The sequence below is a fragment of the Microtus ochrogaster genome, chromosome 21 (genome assembly GCF_000317375.1).
Source record: "Microtus ochrogaster isolate Prairie Vole_2 chromosome 21, MicOch1.0, whole genome shotgun sequence".
Taxonomy (NCBI): domain Eukaryota; kingdom Metazoa; phylum Chordata; class Mammalia; order Rodentia; family Cricetidae; genus Microtus; species Microtus ochrogaster.
Window position 1 is genome coordinate 22,607,798 of NC_022022.1, and position 27,214 is coordinate 22,635,011.

The 27,214-nt window shown below is 39.1% G+C and overlaps 1 protein-coding gene across 10 annotated transcripts in view; it reads left to right on the forward strand.

The window, feature by feature from the left end:
* Camk2d (calcium/calmodulin dependent protein kinase II delta) overlaps positions 1 to 27,214 on the forward strand; it is a 250,826-nt gene that overhangs the window by 151,464 nt on the left and 72,148 nt on the right. For 6 of the 10 annotated variants that reach the window (XM_026783941.1, XM_013350034.2, XM_026783939.1 and 3 more), the window contains exons 5-6: positions 17,676 to 17,741; positions 21,797 to 21,869. In XM_026783941.1, coding sequence (XP_026639742.1) covers positions 17,676 to 17,741; positions 21,797 to 21,869 — 139 coding nt within the window. Of the gene's footprint in view, positions 1 to 17,675; positions 17,742 to 21,796; positions 21,870 to 22,800; positions 22,874 to 27,214 lie in introns of all 10 variants that reach the window. The other 4 variants (XM_026783940.1, XM_026783944.1, XM_005357251.3 and 1 more) reach the window with 1 other exon arrangement.

The following is a 27,214-nucleotide window of genomic DNA, read 5'->3' on the forward strand; positions in this document are numbered from 1 at the left end:
CTAAAGACAGTATTATAATCTGTCTTCAAAGTGCAAAGGGCGATATTTAAAATATGTGTCTTTAAAAATGTTAAGTTACGAGTTTTCTGACTTGGTCCCCTGTGTTGACGGCACAACTACCTGTTTTTCACAGTTCATAGGAATGTACCCTGGAGAGATCATGCAAATTGGTTCTCAACAAATGAAGGTGAAAAGAAGGTCGTGCAGAAGAAAAATCAATATGGGCCAGAAGCATGGGTCTTCAGTTAAACACTTTTATTTACTTTATGACTTCTAAACAGATTTTCTCCTTCCCGTCATTCTCTAACATCCTGAACGTCACGTGATTCCAACCTCTAGATGAAGTTTCCTGGATCAAATGGAGAAAGCTTCCTAACCAACCTCAGTTAGAACTAAGCAGCAGACTAATATTCCAAGAGCTTACAGACTTGGGAACAGAGAGAAAAATGTATCCATGCCCCTAATGGTTGAAATGGAAGCTGCAGGAAAGGGTTATGCAAAAGAAGCCATGAGGAAGTGAGGGCATGGGACCAGGTCTTCTGGACAGCTGAGCAAACCCGTGCATTTTCATGTAAAAAGAAGGGAGAGGTGTGGTCTTATCACTTCCCATGTTCTCAGAACCTGAGCTAAACTTGGAACTGAATTCTCCTACTTGCCCTTATGAACCCACTTTTTCTGCTTTTTACAGCTGTTGTGAGTTCCAGTTTTCATGTGAAGAGCAAAAAAAAAAAAGATATTTTTTTACATTTTTTTCTAAAAACTAATTTCTCAAAAATTGGCATTTGATATTTTAAATCAAAATTTATAGGCTTTATTAGTTACTTTTCTGTTGCTGTGATAAAATACCCTGACCAAGACAATTTATAGTAGGAAGGGTTTATTTGGGCTCAAGGCTCCAGACGGACAGGCATCATCACCATCACGGCAGGAAAGCTTGGCAGCAGAAAGGCATTGGCCACGAGAGGAGCAAGCTGAGAACTCACTTCTTAAACCACCAATACAAGTTTGTTCAGAGTCTTTAAACTCTCATTGTCCACCTGCAGGGATGCACTTGATCCAGCAAGGCCACACCTCTGAAATCTCCTAAATAATACCATCAACCAGGGACCAAGTATTCAAATGCCCAAAACTATGAGGGACGTCACATTCAAACTACCATATAGCCATTATCCTCTCTCTTTCTCTCTCTTTTTGGCTAATGTCAGCCTTTCTATTCCTAAACTATAATAAACTACAGGTACTAAGTGTGGAAAGAATAGACTCTCATGGAAAACAAAGTTTTTTTTTCAACTCTGTTGGAATGTACTTTAGTAGTAATCATACGTCCAAGTAAACAGTTGTTCTTTGATGTGGGACACCATCTGTATACTGTGAATGCCTTATTTCCATTGGTTAATAAAAAAAAGCTGCTTTGGCCTATGGTAGTGCAGAATATAGCTAAGAAGGAAAAGCCAAACACAGGGAGAAAGAAGGTGAAGTCAGAGAGACACCAGCAGCCACCACAGAGTCAAGATGTGAGGTAACAAGCCACGAGCCTCATGGTAAAAGATGGAATAACAGAAATGGGTGAGTTTAAGTTGTAGGAGCTACTTAATAACCCTGAGCTCACAGGCCAGACAGTTTGTAATTAATATTAAGCCTCTGAGTGGTTATTCAGGAACTGATGGATGAGACAGAAACCTCCAGTGACAGTTATTGGTCTCTTTTATTTCTGGTATACATAAGCCTGATACTCAATATAATGATGTCAAGTTAAATGGTTGGACTCTATCAACCAAAGCAGATGTGTTACGCGGAGTTATGATAACTATAACAAATATTCACTGAGCACCTGTTGTGGACCTCATGCTGTTTCTATTCTCCTTTAATCTTCCATCATCAGTATTTGGTATCTTTTTGCCACATTGTAGAGTTGGACACTGAAGCTCAGAGAGGCTAAGTCACAGCTAAGTGACAGAGCCGCGATTCCGCTCCTAGCAGATAAGTTTTAAGTTAGCATTCTAACCAACTTGACGAGTTACAGTAAAAACGTTAGAGTGTGAGGGGAGGGAGAATAAAATATTGTGGCAGTCAGAGGACAGCTCGTTTGAATCAGGTCTCTGTCCTTGCACCGTGTGGCTTCTAAGACTGGGACTTGGGACCTGAGGCTTGATGGGGAGCACCTTTCCCCCTGAGCCTGACCGGCCCGATTTTAACCAATTTCAAATTTTACCCAGACTTTGTTTTGAGACATATAAAAAATTGGCTATGTTTAAAATATCATGAATGATAAAGTTAACAGTTGGAACTCTACCGTAGGCACTGGAGATGTTTCCCTCACTAACAGGTCAATAGATATGAGATCTAGCAGTCTCACTGGTGTGTCTTGGCGCTGGTCTGCCTTCTTCACAGTTTCAATGTCGGTACTTCTGGCTGTGTATCATCAGCTAAGAAACACATACGGATGCTGCCAATGTCTATACTCGGCAAGCCCTGGTAACACAGGCTGGAGAGGATGGAACTATGCCCCAACCCAGGGAGAATAGATAAACATAAGTAAATAGCCAAGTGAATCCACAGAAATAATTTGGGGTATACTATGATTAATACACCTGAGAGATCCAGAGGGTTATGACGTGCTGATGGATGACTTAAAGGGGTACCAGGGTTTGGTCACCATGGGACATCAGGAGCACAGGCCTTCATACTGAGCTCTGTCCCTCAAGATTCCCCCAGGGTGAGCAACAGGTGCAACCCTAAGAGGAGCCTAAGTGAGGGTCATAAGAAAGGACGGAGTAGGGGACCAAGATATAAAACTCTGTGAAGTAGTCATGAGGCAGAATGCAAAAGGCCTCAATGGCCAGGAAAGTCAATTTAAGGTTATCCTGTGTGCTGTGGGAAGCCATGGGCAGGCTTTGAAAATGGGAAAGGAAATAATCCGATTTCATTTCTGCAAAGCTCTTTCTTGTGGCGGTGTGGCAAAGGGATTACAGGAGCCCAAAATAGAATGGGGAGGGGAGGGGATTGACAAAGTCAAAACAAACAAAAATTTTAAAAAAATGAATGCAATTCAGACATAAAAAGAGGGGCAGAAAAGACTAAAGCTTTGCTTTTTATCTTAAAGATAAACCAGACTTAAAGCAGACTTTAAAAAAATGCTCAAACTCTATGTGCATAACATAGACACTGTGGATGTTGTATACCCAGAGCTTTGGAACAAAAGAGGGACTTAAAACAGGCTTTCCCAGTCCTGGAGCAGAAATACCCGAGCTGACCCTCAAGATGGCGGTGTCAGCTGCTTTTTCCTCAGAGGGGAGAAAGGCTGAATCTTTCCTCTACCATATCAGCTACCCCTCTCCAGCTTAGATCTGTTCTCTCATGGAACTAATGATAACACTGGAAAGAAAAATGAATAACAAAGGAAACAAAAACATATTTTACAATGAGGAAAGTAGGTTGAATTTCTAATGATCATTCAGTGTGCCAGAAAACGCACACAAACGTCTTCTAAAGACCTTGAGCTCATTGAAGCCTCTGGTGAACTGGTCACCGTTCTGCTGAAAGCCACTTGGCAATGACACTTGAAAGGTCTTCAGGGTTCAGGGAAGCTCGTCTGTAGGGACACAGACCTCAAGTTACGGTGGCTTTCTTATCCTCCAGCATTCGCGTCCTGTTTACGTTCACTCTATGTCATAACTTCTGAGTGAAAGCATTCCTGATTCTGACGGCCATAAAATAGAGGCATCGCACCCCATTTTGAATGAGCCTTTTAGAATCTGTGATCCGTTTATGGAGTGGCTGCAGTCTGATTCCAGTCTCCAACCCCATGCTTAATGTGTTTGCTCTCCTGTACACTCTGGTGTGAGCTATGCCTGTTTCTAGTCAGAGCGTTCATGGTACCATACTTGCTGTCTGAGTAAAGACTCATCACGTTCTCTGTGTTAAAATAAGGCTTTTGATGACTCTTTTTGTTTTTTATTTTGATTTTATTTTATGTGCATTATGTGTGTCTGTGCACCTTGGGTATGTCTGGTGCCTGTGGAGGCCAGTAGAGGGCATCCGATCCCCTGGAACTGGAGTTACAGAAGATGGTGGGTGCTGGGAATCTAGCTCAGGATCAGTGCAAGGACAGCCAGTGCTCTTCACCCATGGGCCATCCCCAATCCTTGAAGACTCTTGAATTATCTTAGCTGTTTAACTGATCATTCATCAATATCATTTATGCCCTGGCAATACTCAAGCATGCATGGGCAGACTGTTTACAGCCGTTCTCCAGTTGTTTCTATCCTGGGCAATCTTAGATGACTGTGTTATTGTCATACCCAAGGTTCCACAGTCTTCCTTTATGGTGTCTATCCAGTGTTTTTTTGACCCCTCCTCTTCACATTATCCCATGCACTCCTCCAAGCAGAATCTGCTGGCATTCATTTTTATAACATGACCGAAGTATCTCAAGCACTGTTCCTGTATCGGGTAGTTTACTTCCTTCTGCAGATGGAGATGTTTCTTAATGTCTTCCTTGCACAGCCTATCTCTTCTTGTGATGCCTAGAACCTTCCTAAGACATACAATCTCAAGCACATTCAGCTGCTGTTCTAAGGAGCATTTCATTGCCCAGGTTTTGTTCGGAGTTGTAAAGAAGGCAGCTCAAGACAGGTGTCTAATATACTTGGCATTATGTTTCTAGCGGATCAAACCTTTCCTAGTGCCTGGAATGAAGCTCTCAATGCCTCTTGAATTATTTTAGTTGTTCTTTAGGTGTTTTAACTGCCTTTTTTTCTAATAACTAGATCTTTATCTTTTGAAGCATGAGTGAAAATCTTTTTATAATATCCCATTTCACAGTATATTTTGTTTTCTTTTATTTTATGTATTTATTTATTTATTCAGGTTTTTTTTTTTTTGAGACATGGTTTCTCTGTGTAACCCGAAACTAGCTTTTGTAGGCTAGGTTGACCTCCAACTGACAGAGATCCACCTACCTCTGCCTCCCGAGTGCAGGGATTAAAGGCATGTGCCACCACCACTCAGCTCTACTGTATTTTCTAGTCATTTTTTAAGTTAGAAACTGTCACATCCTTCATGTAACATAGGGGTCACGTTAGATGAGTGTTAAAGGAATGAAGTTGTGAATAAGTATGAAGGTTAAAATCCCCTCGTAAAGGAAAATCTCAATACTGAAAGTCCCCATAGTTTCACTTCTCATTTTAACCACTTTTGTATTTGCATTGAACCTTCACACCTTAAGCCAACCAATGCTTCCTGAGCAGCAACTGTGACTCAGGTGGTTCGTTAATTTTGGAAGATACAAATGACAAATAAGACATGTCCCTTGTCTGTGGCAAGAGGTATATAAACACGTGGTCTCAATGTCCTGTGAAATATAAGTCCGGGAAACACAAAAGGTTGTGAGCATCTGGGAAAGGAAGTTCCAGAGACTTCCTGGAGAAATCCCAGGCCAGGCTCTTCCTTAACAGATAGGCAATAACATCATAATTAGGTTGTTTCAGCACTGCTAGCAGGAATTGCATTGAAAAGAAATACATGAGACTGGGCGTGGGGACACATGACTGAATAAACATCCTACTGCAATTTCCAGACCAACCTGGTCTGCAAAACCAGCCCCTGTCCAAAGGAACAAATAAATTAGTTAGGTCATGAAGATTTAGTATGTTACAGTAATGACTTAAAATCCATACTGTGGGAAAGTCTTAGGATTTTGAAAGGGAGGGCACTGATGTCTCAAAGCTGCGCATGAAGCACATACATGCAAATACACCTTATTCTATCACCAACTCAGGGATGAGTATGCATGTAAATATTTTAAGCAGGAACATGACATGGTCCGTTTGCCTTTTGGCAGTAGTAACATGACAAATGACATAGGCACGAAAAGAGAAAGGTGTTTTATAAATAACAGAAAATTGTCTTATTTATTTACATTTCCAGTCATATATACTAGCATGTATACGTACTAGCTTGTATATGGACCAGCTTGTTGTATTCTAATGCTTGCACTTCTATTGTAAACACATCTTTCTTGGCTGCAAATGAGCCCCATAATCAGGTCAGTGTCAGCATCATGTCTCGTTTTGCTGTATCAAAATTACTTAATCAGTTTGCAATGATGAGTGCTTATATTACTTCTGTTCTTTCTCTATTAGAGATGAGGATTGTTGTCCTATACTGTAGGCTGCCCCAGTGCTCTAATCAGGATGCCCTCTACAAAAGCATTTTAGAAATTTGCAGATGCATGTGAGGTGCCATTTCTCTCTCCTGTTTTACAGATTCTTGAGAGAATTGTTAAATACTGGGGTAGGGTCCTCCAATAGCGTCATAATCTGTACTATTGCCTATTTACCCTCCTTTTCCCCTCAAGAATTACTAATGTTAGAATTTCCTCATGAAAAGCATGGATCTTGATCCTGTGGACATGATTCTGTGCCCGAGTATCTTGTTCTCACTGGGCTTCATAGAGCAATAGGTGAGGACAGACCCATTCCAGACTCGAGTAAAGTAGCCGCACACCCAGCTTGCAGGTTATCAAGTAGAGTAGAATCCTGCCACATTTCTCCCCTTTATAGATTTGTCTTTCCTTATCCAAGACGAAAGTTCTGTGGGATGGCATCGTCACCAGTGCATCCATCATCCCGCCACCTTCAATTTGGAACGTGGTCAAAACCTGAAGCATTTGGGACTTTGCTATATAAGGTTCTACCACATCCTCTCCCTGTATTGTTGGAGAGGGGAAGATGGATACAGGAAGAGCCAGGAGTGAGACACAGAAGAGCCATCACTGAAGGGAAAACCCAAACAGGAGCCCTTCCACATGCGTGCATATCCCGATATGACACTCACCCTGCCAATTGATACCATGCTGTCTGATCTGAACTGCAGCAACTTGACATCTGCATTCCAGGAGTCAACTGCTGTCAGTAATGGTGGCTAAAACGCTACGCTCATGGCGAAAGTGTGAATGGGTCTCATATTTGAGCTCATCGCTGAGGGCTATATTTTTTATGGTTGAGTGGTGACAAAACCACTAATTCTGTGCTGAGTGGATGAAGAAATTGTGTAATAAGTTAAGAACACAGTCTGTTTTAATAAAACATTTATTTCCTAGCAGGGAGTCTTGTGCATAAGTAATAATTATTTTCACACACACACAAACAGACTTATGAACAAATTAGTTATTAAAATCGGGCACATTTACACTTGCTGATCTTTATAAAAATTTAGAGCACTCGTTAGTCACACAGATCTTCGTAAGTAGCAATTGAGCATAAAATCTGTTACTTCTTTCATAAGAAGCTATGCGTGGAGGTGTGGGAAGATGGTTCCATTAGTACAGGGAGTGAGAAAAGTTGGGTACAGTAGTACATCTGTATGAGCATGGGCAGACAGAGAGAGACGGATCCTGGTGCTCTCTATCCAGCCACTCTGGCTTCATTAACAGACCCTGACTCTGAAAATAATGCAGAGAGTGCTTGAAGATACCCTGGGTCAAACTCTGGCCTCCACACGCACACACAAGCACACTACATACAAAACATACACAGCCTCACACACAAATGCACAAGGAGCTCAGGTCAGAGAACTGGATAATTTGGAGACAATAAGCTGTTTCAGATCCCTTAAAGGGAACATATAATTTTTGATTGAAAAAATTGGCGTACAATATTTTTTAACATGTTCCCTTCCCCTAGTTCCTCCCAGACTCTCCTCATCTCTATACCCATCCAGATTAATATGTTCTCTTTCCCCCATCTCTCTCCTTCCATACCTCCATCTGTCCCTCTAAGTTAACAAAAAAGCAAAACCAGTAACTTTTAAAGTGATAATGATTAGAAACACTTTGCACGTGGCAGGCTGACACTAAGCTATTTCTTAATGGAACTCCGGTAGATCTTTTCATTTCTAAAGGAGACTAAGCTCTCTGTTACATTTACTTTAGAAGAAGTAATACTCTGTTTTCTTAAGAGAAAAATCTATAATTCAGAAACATAGATATTCAGACCAACTTTCTCTCTTTTAATTACCCTTGAAATAAAGTAGCATTAACATAATGCTTATTTTTTCAGTTTGAAATCATTGAACCCTCCGTAGCCAGTAAAAGTCATGAAATTACTAGAGAAAATATGACTCTTTACTCTTATTAAGGAGCTGTGTGTGTGTGTGTGTGTGTGTGTGTGTTTGCACATGAATGTGTGGGCAATAGACCATGTAATTTGTAGCTTTCCAGACAGACAACTGGAATGTCCCTGAAAACAACCAATCTCTTTTCTGAGCACACTCAGGCTGCAGCATGGGAAAATTGTGGCTATAAAGATGTCAATCCTAGAAAGAATTATTAAGTCACTAATTTGTTATTGAGTAAATCAAAAGCTTGGAAATAAAACAAGTGTTCCTCTTGATTGATATTTAAAAATGAAATTGCTCCCCAGGCATCCCTGCAGGAAGCATTATCTCTGAACTTCTATGTGAGAATTAATCTGTCAATGTCTTGATCGATTTAAGCCTTTATTCACATAAATGAGGAAACATGATACCAAAAATGAGCGTTCTGCAGAAGCTCAGCTACTTGCACACACCAGCAACATTGTTGATAGAAAGTAGGAAGCTGAAAGCATTTGAGAGAAAGTAGTTTCTAGAATGTTCTTTAGTAGTAACACCTCAGAGACTCTGATTTCCAATAATTTTGTTCCCTTTTGCCCATGTCCCTCTCAAGCTGTTTCTGTCCAACCAGCTATTATGTCTGTGGGGTCACCCTGGAACAGTACCTTCTTGAAGGAGACTCTGACCCCCATGGAGCACTTCCTTGTTTCTTAGTTTTTGTGACTTTACCACACCCCTGGGTTGCTTGTTTTGCTTTTGTTTCTTTTGTTTGTTTGTTCCTGGTTTATTCCACATATAGTATATGCTGTGGGATGGGACAGTGGTCTGTGCCCTGTCACTTGTATTGTTTTTAATAAAATGCTGATTGGCAATAGCCAGGCAGGAAGTATAGGCACGGCAGCCAGGCAGGAAGTATAGGCACGGCAGCCAGGCAGGAAGTGTAGGCACGGCAGCCAGGCAACGTGGTATCTTAAAGGCTATTGGCTGAAGGAGTCAAAGGAGCTCCCACAGCAAGTATAACTTTTAGACAGTGATGTTCTAGAACCCTCTGTGTCACATTCAAAATGGTGGGAGTAACAAGGATTCTTCCCAATCTGTAGTTAAGTGACCAAAAGGGATAGGAGATGGGCCTTGTTGGTTGATTGGCTGCTCCTTTGGGACAGTGTACCAGGTGCTCCTCGGCCTGTTAATGCTGGGAGAGCTACAAGAGAGCCATTGGTGTTTGTTTTCCTTATCCATCATGCCAAAGGGATGAGTGTAAGGTGAGACACATGTGCTCACAGTTATGTGTACTTCCTCATAAACAGGACGAATATCTAACTTGGGATTTGCCAGGCCATAAGGATTCTGACTTCAGAAACAGACCCATGCTTTAAATAATGTTCCTGAGAAACATTTGCAGTTGTTATTTTTCTCAGCCTCCCTGTGTTTTGTAATAGAATTCATAACCCAGTTCTCTATGCCAATCTATTAGCATGGCCAAATTCATATTTCCAGATACCATCTAGGAGCTTTGACAGTAATAGAATTAGTGTAAAACTTACTACTTTACAAATAATATTTGGGTATGTGTGTATATGTTTGATAGTAAATTACCAAAAAATACTGATATTAGTAAATATTAGTGAATCTACTATAAAACAATGTGGTATAAATATAAAAAGAATAGCAAACTGAATCGTATGTGCAGTTGACTTGGGTAGCTGAAGTAGGAAGTTGTGACTATAAATGTTCAGTTTGTCTTTATGGATCATCTAGATTGAAAACTAGTGAAGTCGTCACCTCTGCCTTCTCTTCCTCCTTATTTTTGTGATATGTGTTTGTGTATGTGTATTTGCATGTATGTGGTGTTTGCATGCTCACATATGCATGTTTGTGTGTATGTGTATTTGCATGTATGTGGTGTTTGCATGCTCACATATGCATGTTTGTGTGTATGTGTATTTGCATGTATGTGGTGTTTGCATGCTCACATATGCATGTTCACCCATGCTGGTATTTGAAGGTCAAAGGTTGATGTTGGCTTTTTTTTTCCCTCAATGTCTTTTTCACCTTATTTCTTGAGACAGGCTTTCTCAATGGACTTAGTGCTGGGAGTTCCCTATTTTGTCTAGACTGGACAGCCTGCAAGTCCCAGAGATCCTCCTGCCTCAACCTCTCAGTCCTGGGGTTACACGTGCATATTCCATGCCCGACTTTCTTTCTGTGAGTGCAGGGGATTCACACTCAAGTCCCCATGCTTGTTCAGCAAGTCCTTTACTGGCCAACCATCTCCCCAGCTCTGTTCTTTCTTATATTGTCTCATTTTTTTAAATGGAAGATTACTGTTGTCCAATTTAGAGCCGAGAGTGTACCAGACTCCTCAGGCAGATCCTTCACCTGGACAGAAGTATCTCCCTCATTTGAGTGTGAGAGGGGCTTCCACTTTAGGGCTAGACATCTGCAGGACCCCTGGGAGCTTGGTGCCCTGGATAGACTGTCAGTGTTTATTGATGTGGTTTTTATATTTTACATCATAACACACGTGTTTTCATATCAATTGTTGAGTCTTCCTGCAAAGTATTGTTTATTTTTGTATCACTTCATTCATGTTCATGGGTCCAGCATGATTTGGATGAGTTGAGATAAATGGAGGATATATAGTTATAAGTCACAGGGTCCCTAGGAGGTAATATCTAAATAGATTGTCAAAAAAAAAAAAAAAAGTCGTGCTATACTCTGAGAAGACCTGGTCTACTTAGTCTTCAATCCATAATAGCTCTAAATTCAATACTAAGATTTCTATGAATGACTCACACCTTACAGACACTTCACCTACACCACAGAAACGCCCCCCAATACCCTTTGGTGTTGTTGTGGTGGTTATGTTTTTCCATGAGTGTCTTATCCTTATGCTTACACGCTAATCGTGTTATTGACTGACCCAACTCCCTAGCCTAAACTAAGACCACTAATTTCCAAATTCTGTGTTCCCAAAGAAAGAACACTTTGCCTGCTTCCGTGAGCATCCTTGGGACCATAAAGAAATTCTGGGGCAAGGCTAGAGTTACATCTTGATGAGCTGGGGACACAGAACTAAATTATTCATGGAGCTATTTTTCTTTTTAATTTGTGTGTCACACATTTGGAAGTGCGAGAACAAGTTCTGAAAGATGGTCCTCCCCAGCATGTGGGCTCCAGGCATTGAATTCAGACCATCAGTTTGCTAGTAAATGTAGGCATTTATCAGCTGTGCCACCCCACTGGCCCACTAGTGGAACTCAATTAAAAGTGGATGGAGTTGTGTCTTAGCCTATTTGCCGATTCTGTTCCATGAGAAATGGTTCTTGGTAAGGCCTGGCTTAGAGGGCCTGTGTCTTAATTACATCATGTCCAGTGTGATTCTTAGTCTGACTCGGCAGACTAAGATCACTGAACCATACAATGATCAGTTAAAAAGAACTTGGGTTATTAAAGAACACCTGTGGCCTCTTAAAAAAGGTATATTTCATTAGTGTCAATTATGCATACGTGTGTCTGTGTAGGAGCATGTATACCCGAATGCAGGTGCCCTCAGAGGCCTGAGAAATCAGTGTCCCTGGAGCTACAGTTAGAAATGGCTGGGAGTTGACCAGCATAGACCGTGGAACCTGAACTCAGGTCCTCTGCTAGAGTGATATGTGTTCTTGACCTCTGAACCATGTCTCCATCCTGTCTCTGTTGCCTTCTTGATTTTCATCACCCTACTTAACATCCATCATGAGCATTTATCTGGACACCCTCTGGTACTCTACTACCTTGGAGTTATTGTAGAATGCTGGGTATTTAAATATGAAATAACTTGGCTGATCTTAGGTGGGAAAAGTATTGGCTATGAAGCTAAAGAGAGCTATGTGTTTAAACCCTTCCCTCTTTGCTTGTGTGGGACTCACACAGCTGCTCCTGCAGCTGCTGTAATACAGGCTAGCACACCTGATTCTGGCCTTAGCTAGTGATATTGCATGATAATTGTGAAAAATCTGATTGTTGACCAAGAATGTTGAAACTTTCTAAACACATGAAATAGGCCAAGTTTCAAAGAGTCATTGAGTATAAAAGTTTTCTCGCTCTCTGTATTAGGTCATACTAAAAGAGACATGGGTTCCATTCATTAAGAAATTAAATATAAGCAAAATACTTGTCTGATCCTGGTTTATTTTGCTCAAAATGGTCTCCAATCCTATCCATTTTCCTGCAAATTACATAATTTCATTTTTATTTGTGACTGAATAATACTTGGTCATGTGTGTGTATGTGTGTTTCTCCATTATTCATCTCTTGACAGACATATAGACTGATTCCATGCCTTATTTATTGTGAATATTGTAACATTAAACAAAGATGTGTGGGTGTGGGTGTGTGGGTGTGTGTGTGAGAGAGAGAGAGAGAGAGAGAGAGAGAGAGAGAGAGAGAGAGAGAGAGAGAGAGAGAGAGAGAGAGAGAGATTTTTATTCTTTTGGCTATATACCTAAGAATGAGCTAGCTACATTATACAGTAGTCCTGCTTTTCATTTTCTCAGGAACTTCCATGCTCATCAACACAATCACTGAACTAATATACAATGTTCTTTTTATATTCCAAAATACTTCTTGAGAAGTACATTTACAAGGTATAATACATGGGACATGTGACAATTGCCTTCAAGTAGAAACTGGTTTGGAGCCACATACAATGGTTTTTATGATAGCCATTCTAACTAGAATGAGATGGCATGTCAATGGAGGTGTGGCTGTGCATGGGCACAGATGTGCAAGGGTGGACCTGCATGCTTCTGACCAGAAGACAAACTCAAGTGGCCTAGAGAACAGCAAATAGGCCAGTGTCTCAAGTCCATCCCTCTCTGGCCTGTCTTCCAAGCTCTGAGATTATAAGTGGGTTCTTAGGATGGAAATCTTTTCCACATATTTGCAAGACAAACACCATATCAACTGAGTCACCGAGCCAGCTCCCCCGTCCTTTCTGTAACTTCATTTGCATTTCCTTCATGGCTAAAGGTATTATTTCTTGAACACATTTATTGTCATTCAATCAATGAATTATTTTTGTCTTGGGTGTTTGATTTTACATATGCTGAATATTGATCCCTAGTCAGATGAATAGTTGATAGTTGCCACAAGTTTTCTCCTATTTGATGAGCTGCCTGTTAATCCCCGTTGTCAACTCTTGCTGTTATTATCTGAGATTTTTGCCTCTTATTCTGAAAGTTGCTGTCTTTCCCTGTATATGAAAGTGTTGTGGCTAATAGACTCAGAGTTTCAAGTCTAGTGTTAAGGACTTTGACCCATTTTCTTTGGGTGGATCTTTATGTTGCTTAGGAGGTAGAGATCTCAACTTTCCAATCTCCTGAAGAGTCTTTCTCCTCTCTAGTGAATGGTTTGAGTGCTCCCACCAACAGTTAGAAAACTGCAGCTGTGCGGCTCATTTCTGAGCACACTATTTCATTCATTTGATCTACTACATGCTTTAACTTGTGCCAGTACCCTGATGTTTTGTTACTATGACTCTGTAGTGTAATTTCAAGTCTAGTATTATGATAGTTCTCACATTGCTTCTCTCCCCTTCAGGGTTATTTTTTTTTTTCTATTTGAGGTCTTTTGTGCTTCCTTGTAAATGTTAGGGTTGTCTTGTCTCCTGCTGTGAAGAGTTTTGTAGAAATTCTAATTGCATTTAATCTATAGATAACTTTGAGTAATGAATGTAACTGTTTTCACAACGGTAATTCCTCCAACCCATACACATGGGATGTCTTTCCATCTTCTAGTGTCCTCTTCAATTGCTTCCTCAAGTGCTCTATAGTGTTAAGTGTAGAAATCTTTCATCTGTTTGGTTGAATTTATTTCTAGATAAGTTTGGAATGTTTGTAGCTTTTGTTGTTGTTTTCTGTTTGAATCATCTTTTCAGAGAGTAAGTCTATTATGAATGGGATTCTTTTCTTGATTTCATTCTTACTATATTTATTATTGGCATATAGAAAAAGTACTGGTTTCTGTCCATTGACTTTATTTTATAATCTGCAACTTTCAGTAAATGTTTATTAAGCTACCTCTAAAGGCTAGCCAGACACTATGTACAATGCTAAATTTACAATGTCTCCTTTCTATGTCTGCCTAAAAGATTCTTATTCCAATGTTTTACTGGACTTAGTCAACATCTTAGATCTTACCTTTCCTATTGAATCTCCTCAGACTTTGCTTCCTTTGCTCAGTGTTTCTTCGGAGGTTCTCAGGGAACCTTTGAGGTAACTGGGATTAGGTGGGATTAACACATTGGTTACTACGATACTGTAGTGCTGCTGGCACTCAGTGTGGGGACTGGGCTGGCAGTCTTGCCATGTTGGGAACAGACACATGAAATAAACTCTCATCAGCTTTGGTCTGACCACTGACTGTTCTCCAACTCTACTCACAGTCCAATGGGCTGATGTCTTCCCTATGCATAACTGGGCCCTGATGGTACTTCCTGTTTTCGAACTCGAGCCCAAGACTTCTGGCTTTCCCTCTACCACAATGAGAACCAGTTCTGATCTCCAACTCTGCTTTTTGGATCACGTTATCTTGTGGGACCCCACCTTGATCTATACCAACTGTCTAATCTTGTTGTCAAAGCCATATTATTCATGAAATGTTATAAGTCAAGATGAAATTACTTTTGATCATTTCTATGGAAATATATAAACTAGAAACAAAAGAAAAATTAATTCTGAATAGTAATACAGCATGAATCAAAATCACTATAAATAATACAAATAGCAAATATTTATCTTTTTTATACACAGAACCTCCTATTTCAAGAAGTAAATTATCCTTTTTCTCTGTAAGTCTTCATGTTTTTAAGATTTATAAACAGTTATTAGTGCTTCAAGCCTATAATTGGTAGGCTTCAGATCATAGCAGAACTCTGGCATTATTTTATTCACAAATGTCTAATTGGTTAATTAATCTAGCAGTTTATTTAGGGAACTGATTTAATTTGTGGCATTATGAAATCTTACATGTCTCCCTAAAAATTTTCCAAACTTCAATAGCTTAATTTAGTGCTTCATTAAACAGTGATGTGAGTATGATAACAGTTTCTCTTTAGGACAGGACATTTCATTATAACTCCCTTGTTTTTCTTTTGTAGATGTTTGTCTTGCATGATCCTGAAAGAATAATGTGGTTTCATTGAGAGAAAAATATTTTAAGTAGTGCAAAGGAGTGTGGAAAGCTGAGAAAGAAAGTTAGCTGTCCGAGATAGCTAACTCTAAGATCTAAACTCGACATTAAAAACTCAGCATCTGACAGAGGATATAATAATAATAGCAGTGGAGTACACACATAGCATGGGCAGGGCGCTGAATCTAGTATCTATATCCCAACACCCCTCACAAACATTCTTCAGTTCTGAAAAAAACTATAACTGCTTAAAGCTTCCACCAAAGATTACCAGGATGTCAGCTCCTCTGACTCTTTAATATCCCCCCTTAAGTACAGATCCCTTAATAAATAAAATCCATTGCAATACATAGCCAACCTTTAGTGTATGGTGATGCCATTACCCCATTTCCTAAGCCCATGCAATGGACTGACTTAGAGTAATTGGCACAGATAGTGTCCTTCTAACTCAGGTAGTTGATTTGGTTATTATTCAAATAGTTTTTAATTAAACAGGCGTTTTGTGTTAATGCTGTAGGGTACTAATGTAACAAATATCGAACAGATTTCATTAACAGAAACAAACTTTTCAATTTGTTTGTGCTTCTTGTCTTTTATCTTTTCCTTTCTGAACCCAGAGCTCCACACATGCTGAGCATGTGTCTCACCACTGCGCTATACTACTAGCTCCTAGATTTTCTAACGAGTGTTTAGTGAGCGCTTTAACCATCAAGTTGAAAGCATAGACAGAAAAAATACAAATAAAAGTATAATTATATTATCCTTGGTCATAATGCAGGAAGAAAGTCCACAAAGTCTTACTTTACAACAGTAAAAGATTTTCAAAAAGTGCTTTTGTGTCTGATCATTTTATATAAATTTTATGTAGGGCACATTTTAATTGTATTAGTAAAGATTCTAGCAGAGAGAAAAATAAGTATGTTAGTGAATTAAATTACATGTACCATTGTTTCAAGGGGAAAAAAAACAACATAAAAATTCACATAATCAATTTCCATATACTTTTTCTGTGAAAATAGTGATTGGGAAAAAAATAGGACTCATATTACAAGACTTTGAAGTATTCAGAATGCTGTGAAGAGGGGAGAGAGTTATACAAGTGTTCGATATGCATACAGACTTAATTTAATGCCCTGTCTCTACAGTATTGGTGCTGCTACCCGGAGGGTACAGTCCTTCGGTGATGCCCCAGTCCAAGAGAACCAAGCAGGCAATGGAGAGGACAAAAGGAAGTGTATTACTAGGGTCTAAGCTGATGCACACGACTTGTTACCATCAGTCGATATCTTTCCAAAGGTTATAAGCCCATGATTGACAGTGTCTTACTGGAAAGGCGGTGCTGGTTAGTGGCTGGGAGCCAAGCTGTGCAGTATGGGATCTGCTCCATGCTGGATGCTCTGTAGTCACTGGCTTCTATTTTATCAAGAATAAACCTGACTACCTCAATTGTGAAGCTTTATAAGCTAGCCTAAGGCTTTTTGCACCTTGTGACACACTCTGAAAAAAGATACTAGTTGCACAAATATAACTTACAACAAGGTACCGCCAAACTGAATCCTTCTCTTCAAACCCAAACACAATGTAATGGAGAAAGGAGTAATGCATAAATATTATCAGAAGACCTGTCTCAACAGTAATAAATGAATTCATATTGATATGAGATAATGCTTTTTACTAGATAGATATTTTTACTTATTTTTAGCAAATACTAAGAATGATTTAGCCTTGGGAAGGCAGCTTGCCTTGTCTTCTCCACAATTTAAATGGGTGCACTTTGACATGGAAGTTTTACTGATAAGAATTTTCCTTCTAGAATTAACCTACAACATGGAAATATGTATGTGCACACATACACACATATAATAATATTTGTTGTATTAAACAGGAGAATCTATTTCCAATACTAAGAAATGCCCTTGATTCAACATAATACTATAAGTACGGTTTATTTATCAATGTTATATAATCTCATACTTATTAGAAAATTATTTCTTTGTGCATCTCTCCAAAGGGGAAAAACCCTAAAGAGATAACAATTGTGGCCTTCAGAGTGTCTTTTACTTTATGTAGCAGTCATATTTATATCTTTTTTTATAAAATGTTGCTAGGGTATGCCATATATTATTGTTGGACCTCAAATGATATCTATGAAACTAAAATGAAAAATTTCATAGAAACCCTTTTATGTAGAAGATTTTGCTGTCTGTATTTTGAAATAAACTCTAGACCTGTTGATAACACAAGTCTGAGTACTAGGACACTAAATGCCATACTGTTTTAAAATAGTTTGGTTGAACTTAGTATTGAAAAATAATACAAGGAAAAAATTCTGTATGAACATTAGATACTTACTGATGCCCAATTCTTTTCTTCCTTTTATTTGAAATGTGTTCCTCTTGTTATCCCAGAGTGACTGGAGGTGAACTCTTTGAAGACATAGTGGCGCGAGAGTACTACAGCGAAGCTGATGCCAGGTAAGTGGCTTGCTCTGAGCAAGATAAACTCACGCTTCCATCACCGACACTTGTTCTATATACATATGTGGAGCTTTGAGTACATCATGACGCAGCCGTTATGAGAATCTCATATCCCCACCTTGGATTCTCATTATGATGAGTCCTTCATCGGGGACGTTTCTCTCCTCTAAAGAGTTCCAGAATGACATTCAGAAAAAGGAAAAACTATAGTCTGTTTTAAATCTTATTTTTAATCAATTTCCACTTGAGCTTCCATGTTGTGATGGCTTAATAGCCACAGTAACTGCCGAGTGTGAGCGGAACAGAGTTTCTGTCACCACAGGGAGTTCCACAGTGCAGCACATGCCTAGTCAGCAAAGAGAAAGAGACTGCAGACGGTCTCAGTGGCCCCTTTATGGTATATGCTAATAGTAATATTAGCATGGAACGCTTTTGGAGGTTTCATTAGAACCTTTGGAATGCTGATGTGAAAAATCATCTATTTTTCTATTTCTGAGGATTCACAAGTAACTTCCTGAATTCATTAATTAGCAAAATTTTCATGGAAATTTTATAAAAGGCCAGCCTTTTATCTAATTTTAAGTTCGCTGGGTTGTTCAAAAAAATGTTTTTGGAGTAAAATAGCATTAATCTACTTACCTAGACATATTTAGACTTGGTGATGTTAATTTTCCTTCTGTATTCTATAATTTTTATTATGTTGAATTTTATTATGTTGAAAAACCTGATGAAGTCCAGAGGTCCTGAGTTCAATTCCCAGCAACCACATGGTGGCTCACAACCATCTGTAGTGATATCTGGTGCCCTCTTCTGGCCTGCAAGAATACATGCAAGCAGAACACTTTAAAAAAAAAATAAAATAAAACAGCCAGCTTTTAGCCGGGCAGTGGTGGCGCACGCCTGTAATCCCAGCACTCGGGAGGCAGAGGCAGGCGGATCTCTGTGAGTTCGAGACCAGCCTGGTCTACAAAGGGAGTTCCAGGACAGGCTCCAAAACCACAGAGAAACCCTGTCTCGAAAAAAAAACAAAAAAAAAAAAAACAAAAAAAAAAAAACCTGATGAAGAACAAGTAACTTGCCATAACATAATTGATGCTATGAAAGTTCAATCATAGGCCGTCTGCCCCATCTCTACTGCTCTTGGGGTTTCCCCAAGTTGTAGGGAGCCTCAGTGATACACAGCTGATTCTGAGTATCACATGGTATGTAAAAGCTCACCTTTCAACTAAGTGTGGTACCTGCCTATCACCCTAGCTCTTTGGATATGGAGGCTGGAAGGTCAAGAATTCCAGGCCAGCCTGCATTGTAGAGTTGAAACACTGCCTTAAACTAAAAACAGACATAAATGAATTACTTTCCAAAAAATCTCATCTATCACTTTCTAATTTTTCTTGGTTTTTAGCCACTACATTTTCATGGCATAATACTAATGTTCATGGTATTCTGTACATCTGACTGTGCATGACTACACTTTAATCTCTAGCATTTGTGTTGCTGTCAAAGTCAAGTAGAAAATTCTGTTTGTGCTATGTTGATTAAATGCTTAGTTGCTTAATATACTCAAATCCTCATATTTATCCCCAGAAAAGGAACCTAGAGCAGTTCAAGAATAGCTATTTGCCCATTTGCCAAGCAGAACCAATAATTTTAATTAGAGAATCAATTGAAGAGAAGATTTGTAGCATGATTAGTAAAACCTGCAAGACAGAAATTGGGGTTCAACCTGAAGGTGAGAAAAACAGAACAACCAATCAATAACTCCTACCTCTACCTCCATCCAAAATGGCGATCCTGCCTCCGAGAATCTCAGAATAAGACTGTGTGTGCAAGCTGTATCCTCTCTTTTACTTCTCTCTAGTGTTGGGATTAATAGTATGCTTTGGTGCCACCGGCTTTCTATGCAAACTAGTGTGGCTACTGGGACTAGAGGTGTGTTCCACCACTGCCTGGTCTGGAAGGCTAATCAGTATGATTATTTTACTCTCTGGACTTCAGGAAAGCTTTATTTATTAAAATAAAAATGAAATATCACTACAAAGTTTAGCAATTAAAAGCACTTGCTGCTCTTGCAGAGGTTCAATGCTTGGTTTCCAGAGCCCACATGGTGGCCTACAACCACCCCCTAACTCCACTTAACAGGATTTGATGCCTTCTTCTGACCTCTGTGGGCATCAAACACACATGTGCACATGCAGACAAACCTTCATACACATAAAATAAGTAAGTAAATCTAAAAAGTAAAAAGATCTCTAAAGGAAACTTTATCTTCTTTGCCTTTCTAAGTAAGAGAAACATGTTCTGTTTGAAAACTTGTGGTTGAAGAGAGATAGAGACTATTATAGCTGTTGGCAAACAGTTTAGAAAGCAAAACAAAATCCACAGACTGGGCCACATCACATGTAGGTGTATATTAGCTGAGGAATTAATTATGGAATAATTCTATACCCAGATATAAACACTAAGCGGCTATCTTTTCATATTTTCAGGCTTTGTTTTCTCATTAGCCCTCAAGATCTTAGGCATGAAATCCACCCTCACTAATAAAGAGTAGTGAAATTAATTTAATATAAATCATTACTTCTTAATTTTGGCCATAAGCCAAGTAAGTCATTTTAATGGTTAGACAAAACAGAAATGTTCCAAAAAGACTATGTCGTGGATTTCACATTATGAGATGAGAACCACACAGTTAAAAAAGTATGAGTAATAATCCAGGGAACTATGCAGTTGACACCTCCAGTTTGAGTCTGTTTCAGTAGCATATCAATAGGTTTGTTATCAAAAAATCACAACCATCTTGGTGTATGTATTGTTAAAAATTAGACAGTGATTGCTTATTTTCAGTTCAGTAATTCCTGGCAGAGTACCATGATGTTGCACAGCAAGTGTAGTTTCCTGTAGAGTACCATGGTGTTACACACCAAGTGTACTTTCCTGTAGAATATCATGATGTTACACACTAAGTGTACTTTCCTGTAGAATATCAAGTACAATGGTGTTTGTTGTGCACCAAGTGTCCTGTAGAGTACCATGGTGTTACATACCAAGTGACCGAAAATGTCTTTATCAGGTTATGTACTTTTCCAGTGATTCAGGGAATGCACTTTTGTTTGTATTCAGGTTTGAACTACACCATAAATACGTACAAGACTTGTCAGTATGTGTTCTGCCTTGTTGTGTTGTCAGATGGCAGCTTGTCGGGGTCTTGCTGCTGACAGTCAAAAAATTTCTTCTCTCTAATTTAATTAGCCATTAATTTGGTATCAGTAAGCTTCTAATAAGAATAGCATTAATGGTGCGATTTAACATGATAATAAGTTAAACTTCCTTTGCTAAAAGGTATAGGAATGGACTTAGCAAATTACCTGTCCCCAGGGGATTGTAAGCTTATTTGAAAGCATCTTAGCCCTTTCCTGGACTCTTCTTACTGTGAAAGGGGTTTATTTTATGTCATGGGTCAACTCTCGAGCTCCCCCACCCCCTCCCTGTCCTCTTGGAGCTTGTACTTATTTTCTTATTCCTGTGTAACACAGGAGACACTCCTTCTAAATCACCGGTACATGTGTCTCTTTCTTTGAAATCCCTGTTTCACCTACCACTTCATCTGTCTTTACCCTCTTGTTTCAACATATTTAATTGTGACCTCAGATCTTAAACAGTTTAGATTGTGTATGACAAACACAATGAGATTTTTATATCTCTAGATAATCTTCCCAGGACATTTGGGGAATTAAACATCAAAATTTCTTCCTGAATATGGAGATCCAGACTTCTATAACAGATGACTTAATCTGTAGACTAACAAGAAGAAACACAGCTTAAATTGTTTTGTCTGAATATGTCACAAATTCTATGTTGGATGTCATTTTAGTAAAGATCGGAATTAGCTTTCTGCAGCATTATTTATTCCCAGTGTAAAGCTAAGAAGTGTGAATAAATATAATTTGGTCCGTGTGTTTCGTTTCGTTTGAACCTTCATTTTATTTTGTATCCAATGTGATTCTGTGCCTTTAAAACGTTCTCCCTTCCATTCTGCCCTTGTATCTTTGCAGTCATTGTATACAACAGATTCTAGAGAGTGTAAATCATTGTCACCTAAATGGCATAGTTCACAGGGACCTGAAGGTCAGTATATGGAGTCCATAAATCTGAATCAAAGAAGTTTCTTTGGTTTTGTTTTTTTTCCCGGGGGGAAAGGGCAGAGGTCGGGGGGGTATCGAAAATGATGTTGAAAATGCCTTTCCCAACTTGTTCTTGAAATGGATAATGAAATGACGATGCATGATGCCTCTTCAGTTTGCTCATCTACAGGCTAAATATACATCATAGCAGGAAGGGAAGAGCAGCACCAATACAACCTGCTACGTTTCCAAGCAACAAATTCCCAGAGTTGGTTTGAGGGCAGGCTTTCCTGAACTGTCCAGCCCTGGCCTGGAATGACCTTGGCCTGTGATGTATGTCTGCCTGTAGATTCAAAACACCACTTCTGTTCTGAGACCAAGGGTTGCTGAAGCAGGACAACTGGGTACACACTGCTCACTTGAGCCTGACGAACCCTAGGCACGGGGTAACAACGGCCAGCCTGACGATTGTCAACAACTCACTGTGTGTCCTCATTTAAACCTAATGGTTCCTTGTGTGCTAACAGGATAGCTTTTCAAAGAAGGATCCTGGGAAAATGGGAAAAGAATGGGGAGAGAGTTTATGTGTGTGGAGTAGCGGCAGAGCATAACAACTTCAGAGATTATATTTGTGTTCCTGTTCATTTCCTGGAAGAATTTATAACCAGGAAATGAGCTCCAGAACAAAATGAGATATTGTCCAAATGGATCTTTTTTGGAACAAGTTGATGCACACCATGGCTCACAGCTGGCAATATCCTGATTGTTCCCAGGCAGTAGTCACTCTCCTTGAGCAATGTGTTACTCTGACTGAAGGAGGTGAATTCAACACTAGTTGTCCGCTAGCTTTGCTCTTTAACCCGGTCTCTCTAAGGGTATACAGACAGTGAGTGTACGCTTGGAACTAACACACGCCCCCTGGTGTTTGCATGCAGTCATTGCATTCAGCAGATCCTGGAGGCTGTGCTACACTGCCATCAGATGGGCGTAGTCCATCGGGACCTGAAGGTGAGTAATGCTGTTGGAGAAGATAAAGGAAGAGCCACAGAGTTGCTAGTGACTGTTCAGCTGCAGTTATGCCCGGAAAGGCAAAAGTTCCAGTAATATAGATACGTGGACCCATTGCAACACACGTATCCTAGCGCTTCCCCTCACCATAGCCTCTCATGTTATCTCCTAACGTGCTTGAAACAGAGAGAAATAGTTCCTAACATTAACAATAAATAGCTTGCTTTATTTCCATACTCCAAGGAATAGGCAAATAGTTGAAGATGATAGTTTACATTTATACTGCATATCTAATATTATATAAATGATTTTAAAAATTGCAAGCATAGACTTAGCTTCAGTGATGGAGTGCCTTTTTGAAGTCTGAACTCTTTCCCATACCAGCAGTTCTTGGACTTCTAGAACTGTAGACTTCCTGCTTCTTTTATTTGTATTTCTAGGGGACATACTTCGATCTCATAAAAATACATAAAAAGATAATATCAGATCAAGCATATGAAACTCGTTTGTATTTTTCCATGGGGGCCTACTAATAGCTGTAGGAGTTTACTCAGTTCCTGTTACCACCAAGAAAAAAAAATAGATTGCTTAGGATGAGATAGTTTAGGGGACTCTTCCAATTATTTCCTGTTCCCATTCTATCATGATTCTAGTTTCACTTGTTATATTTCTGAGAAACACAGAAACATACAATAGCAAATAAAATAAAGTCACAAAGTTAGGAGAAGGTAGCCGGCATACATCACTGTATATTATAGTTTCACTTATTTGTTTGCAATCTCAGCATTCCGGTTATTACTGCAGAGGCAATGTAGTGGTCAGTGGAAGGGCCTGGGCATTCTCATACACACACTTCTGCAGCTTTAGAAACTATGAATTTGTAGTTTCACTTAATGCTCAACAAGAATATACATCTGAATCCCCGGTGCTATTAGTATGCAGAGGTATGATGTGTACCAAAACATTGACTTTGTTTTCCAGACACCTTTTCAATTTCAGTTGATTCTGAGAATCTTAACTATGAAAAGCAAAGCTATGGTTAAGGTTATTTTCTTTGGAAGAGTCAGGATAGAATAGTGCACATTTTCTAACACTTAACCACATATGTGTATTAGGATAAAGAGAAACAACAACATGTTCCTTTGAAAAGTCCTGTCTTGCTGGGCGGTGGTGGCGCACGCCTTTAATCCCAGCACTTGGGAGGCAGAGGCAGGCAGATCTCTGTGAGTTCGAGACCAGCCTGGTCTACAAGAGCTAGTTCCAGGACAGGCTCCAAAACCAAAAAAGAGAAGTCCTGTCTTGGACAACCATGTCAAAAATTCATTAGTGGTCAAGGGAACAATCAGAAGCCCTGTGTTAGCTGTCATGACCCATAGGACTTTTTACCTTTCCAGGGTGCTTTCATGGATAGGCACCCTGTTTACCAGATGCTGAGACCCACTTGGAACATTATACTGCATTTATGTGACCAAATGTATATTCTTAAGCTAAACATAAAAAGTGGGAACTCTCTTCCCTCAGTTGTATGATATGTTTTATGGGGTCAGGATATGGATTGCTGCTATTGTGTCCAGACTTAGCCAAACCCTTCAAAATCTGGAATTTGAATCAAAGATGGCAGAGGTCCTGGGGCATTGGCTGGAAAGAAAACAGTTTCCTGATAAAAGATCTAAACTCAGTGATCAAAATCCCAGGCAAGTGCTTTCTAGCAAGGCTAACTACCAAAAGAAATAGTGTACTATATGCCTTTGTTTCTCCATCCTGCCTCTCCAATCTTCAGAAAGGATGGAGATGACATTTTGAGAGCATGTTCTGTAATTTCTGTAATTGATGACCTAGTTCTGTCAAATTGATGACTAGGGTAGAATCCTACAGAGTCTGCTTCCCAGTGCTTGCCAGCCAACTACTTCCTAATCACACTAATGGAAGCAAAACTTGTACAATAAAAACAGCATATGTACATGTAATCTTGTTAAACCCCTGACTTTGTTTTGTGCCTTTTTAACCAAATGAATACATTCTGTGTGATAAATACACACTGGAAGTGTCATATTGACCAATTAATCAAACATAAAGGCATTCACCACCAGGTTTTAAACCAAGTTTCCCTCCTGGTTCCCATACCTCCTGTCTTTATTTCTTTATACTGATTTGTGTGTTAGTTCACATCTAATTTACTGAATGTATGTGGTTTAGTTCATCTAAATCACTTAGAGAAGAACATAGGCTGTACTGTGTTTATTATCATTATCAAAGGTACTTGTGACTGCTGTGCATTTTCAAGTACTCCTAGACTAACATCCATGTGACACCACGGTGCCTAGCAAAGGACCTTAACCTAATCAAGGCTTACAACATGCTTCTTAAATTCAGGAACAGATAAAATTCAAACAAAAGAATAAATGTATATTAAGTACACATTTATAATGTAAGAGTAATCATAATAGATTATCCATAAACTAGGAGGATAACTTTATCTTAAAATAATGATAACACTCACTATTTTGAATACTTGATTAACTGCTAACCTCTTTAATATAAAATTATAATACAAAATTATTCTGTCTAAGGCACAGAAGGCAAATTGGGGAAAAGAAACAGGAGATGGCTCAAAGATGGGGAGAAGAGATCAGTCACCACCAGACTTTTCTCAGTGGACATTTGGACAACAGTATTTTATGTCTTCAATAATGTTGGGGACCTAAATATTTTTTTAAAAAAAATTAGGGGCTGGAGAGACGGCTCAATGGTTAAGAGCATTGCCTGCTCTTCCAAAGGTCCTGAGTTCAATTCCCGGCAACCACATGGTAGCTCACAACAATTTGTAATGAGGTCTGGTTCCCTCTTCTGGCCTGCAGACATACAGACAGAATATTATATACATAATAAATAAATATTTAAAAATAGTAATGTTGGGGACCATGCTTTGACAAGTGTACCACTTACCAGGAAGGGGGCATGGGGATTAGAAAAATAAGAAAAGAGAGTGAAGATATAAGTGAAAATAACAAACAGAAGCACAGGATAGTATCAGAAGTGAGTTCTAGTGAATACTGAAATAGACCTGTGTTTAATTTTCCACACATTTTATACCCCAATACAAAAAGGGGGAAGAAGGCAAAAGATTGCTTTAACATGATACAAAGGACAATCGGAACAGTTACGTGGTTCCTCAATACTTGAGACATCAAGTCACTGGTTCTTGAGAAAAACAATCTTGTTTAGGTAGTGAACCCACACTAGATCAAGTATCCTGAAGGCAGCCACTTCTTAGGTCAAACCTCTTAAATCAAAAGAAGGAACAAAAAACAAAAACAAAAACAAAAAACAAAAAACAAAAAAGAAGGAACAGAAGTATGCTTGAATTTCCTGATCTTTGGTCATGATTGAGTGGATCTACCTGTATGGACCTTCTTTATATCCAAAACACCAAGCAACCATAACCTAGGTCAGATTGTGTAGCCTCACTTGTCAGCAACTTTGAACAAGCTAAAACTCTCTGAAGAGACAAGTTGGAAGTCACATTTTTGGGCCTCCACACAGTCGTGGGACCATTGGTTCACATCTAGATAGGATTAGAGGTTCTAACAGTAATGCTCACATTACGGTGTTATTGGATAAGTAGGAAGCTTCATGGCACAACTGAAGCTATTAGCCACAAAAACGAAACTCTGTATATCCCTGAGCAGAGGATGCTGATTTTCTACTGGCCTCTTTTTTAGTAGCAGGTAATGGAAGAATCATCAAGTAGGTGGATAAACAGATGGATGGATAAATTGACAGAGGGACATTAGTTAAGAGATAGATAGATAGATAGATAGATAGATAGATAGATAGATAGATAGATAGATAGATAGATAGATAGAGAATAGATAGAGAATAGATAGATAGATAGATAGATAGATAGATAGATAGATAGATAGAGAATAGATAGATAGATAGATAGATAGATAGATAGATAGATAGATAGAGAATAGATAGATAGATAGATAGATAGATAGATAGATAGATAGATAGGTAGGTAGATGCTTTAATTCTAGAAATGTTTATGGCTGCCACATAGAAATTCATAATGGAATAGAAAGAAATTAGTTTTCAGAGAGCATGGATGATGGAAAGCATTCAGTAAGTCTTTGTAAGTTATGGTATGTAAATAGAATTTACATCATATTGCAAATTCTAAATTTTGAATAGTTAGAAAATCCTGTTTTTCTCAGATCTTTCTTACAATAAAGTTCTTTAGATAAAGATCTGTGTATCCTTTTTTTTTCAGACCTGCCTTTAGATAAAAACTTAAAGGACAGCCGGGCGGTGGTGGCGCACGCCTTTAATCCCAGCACT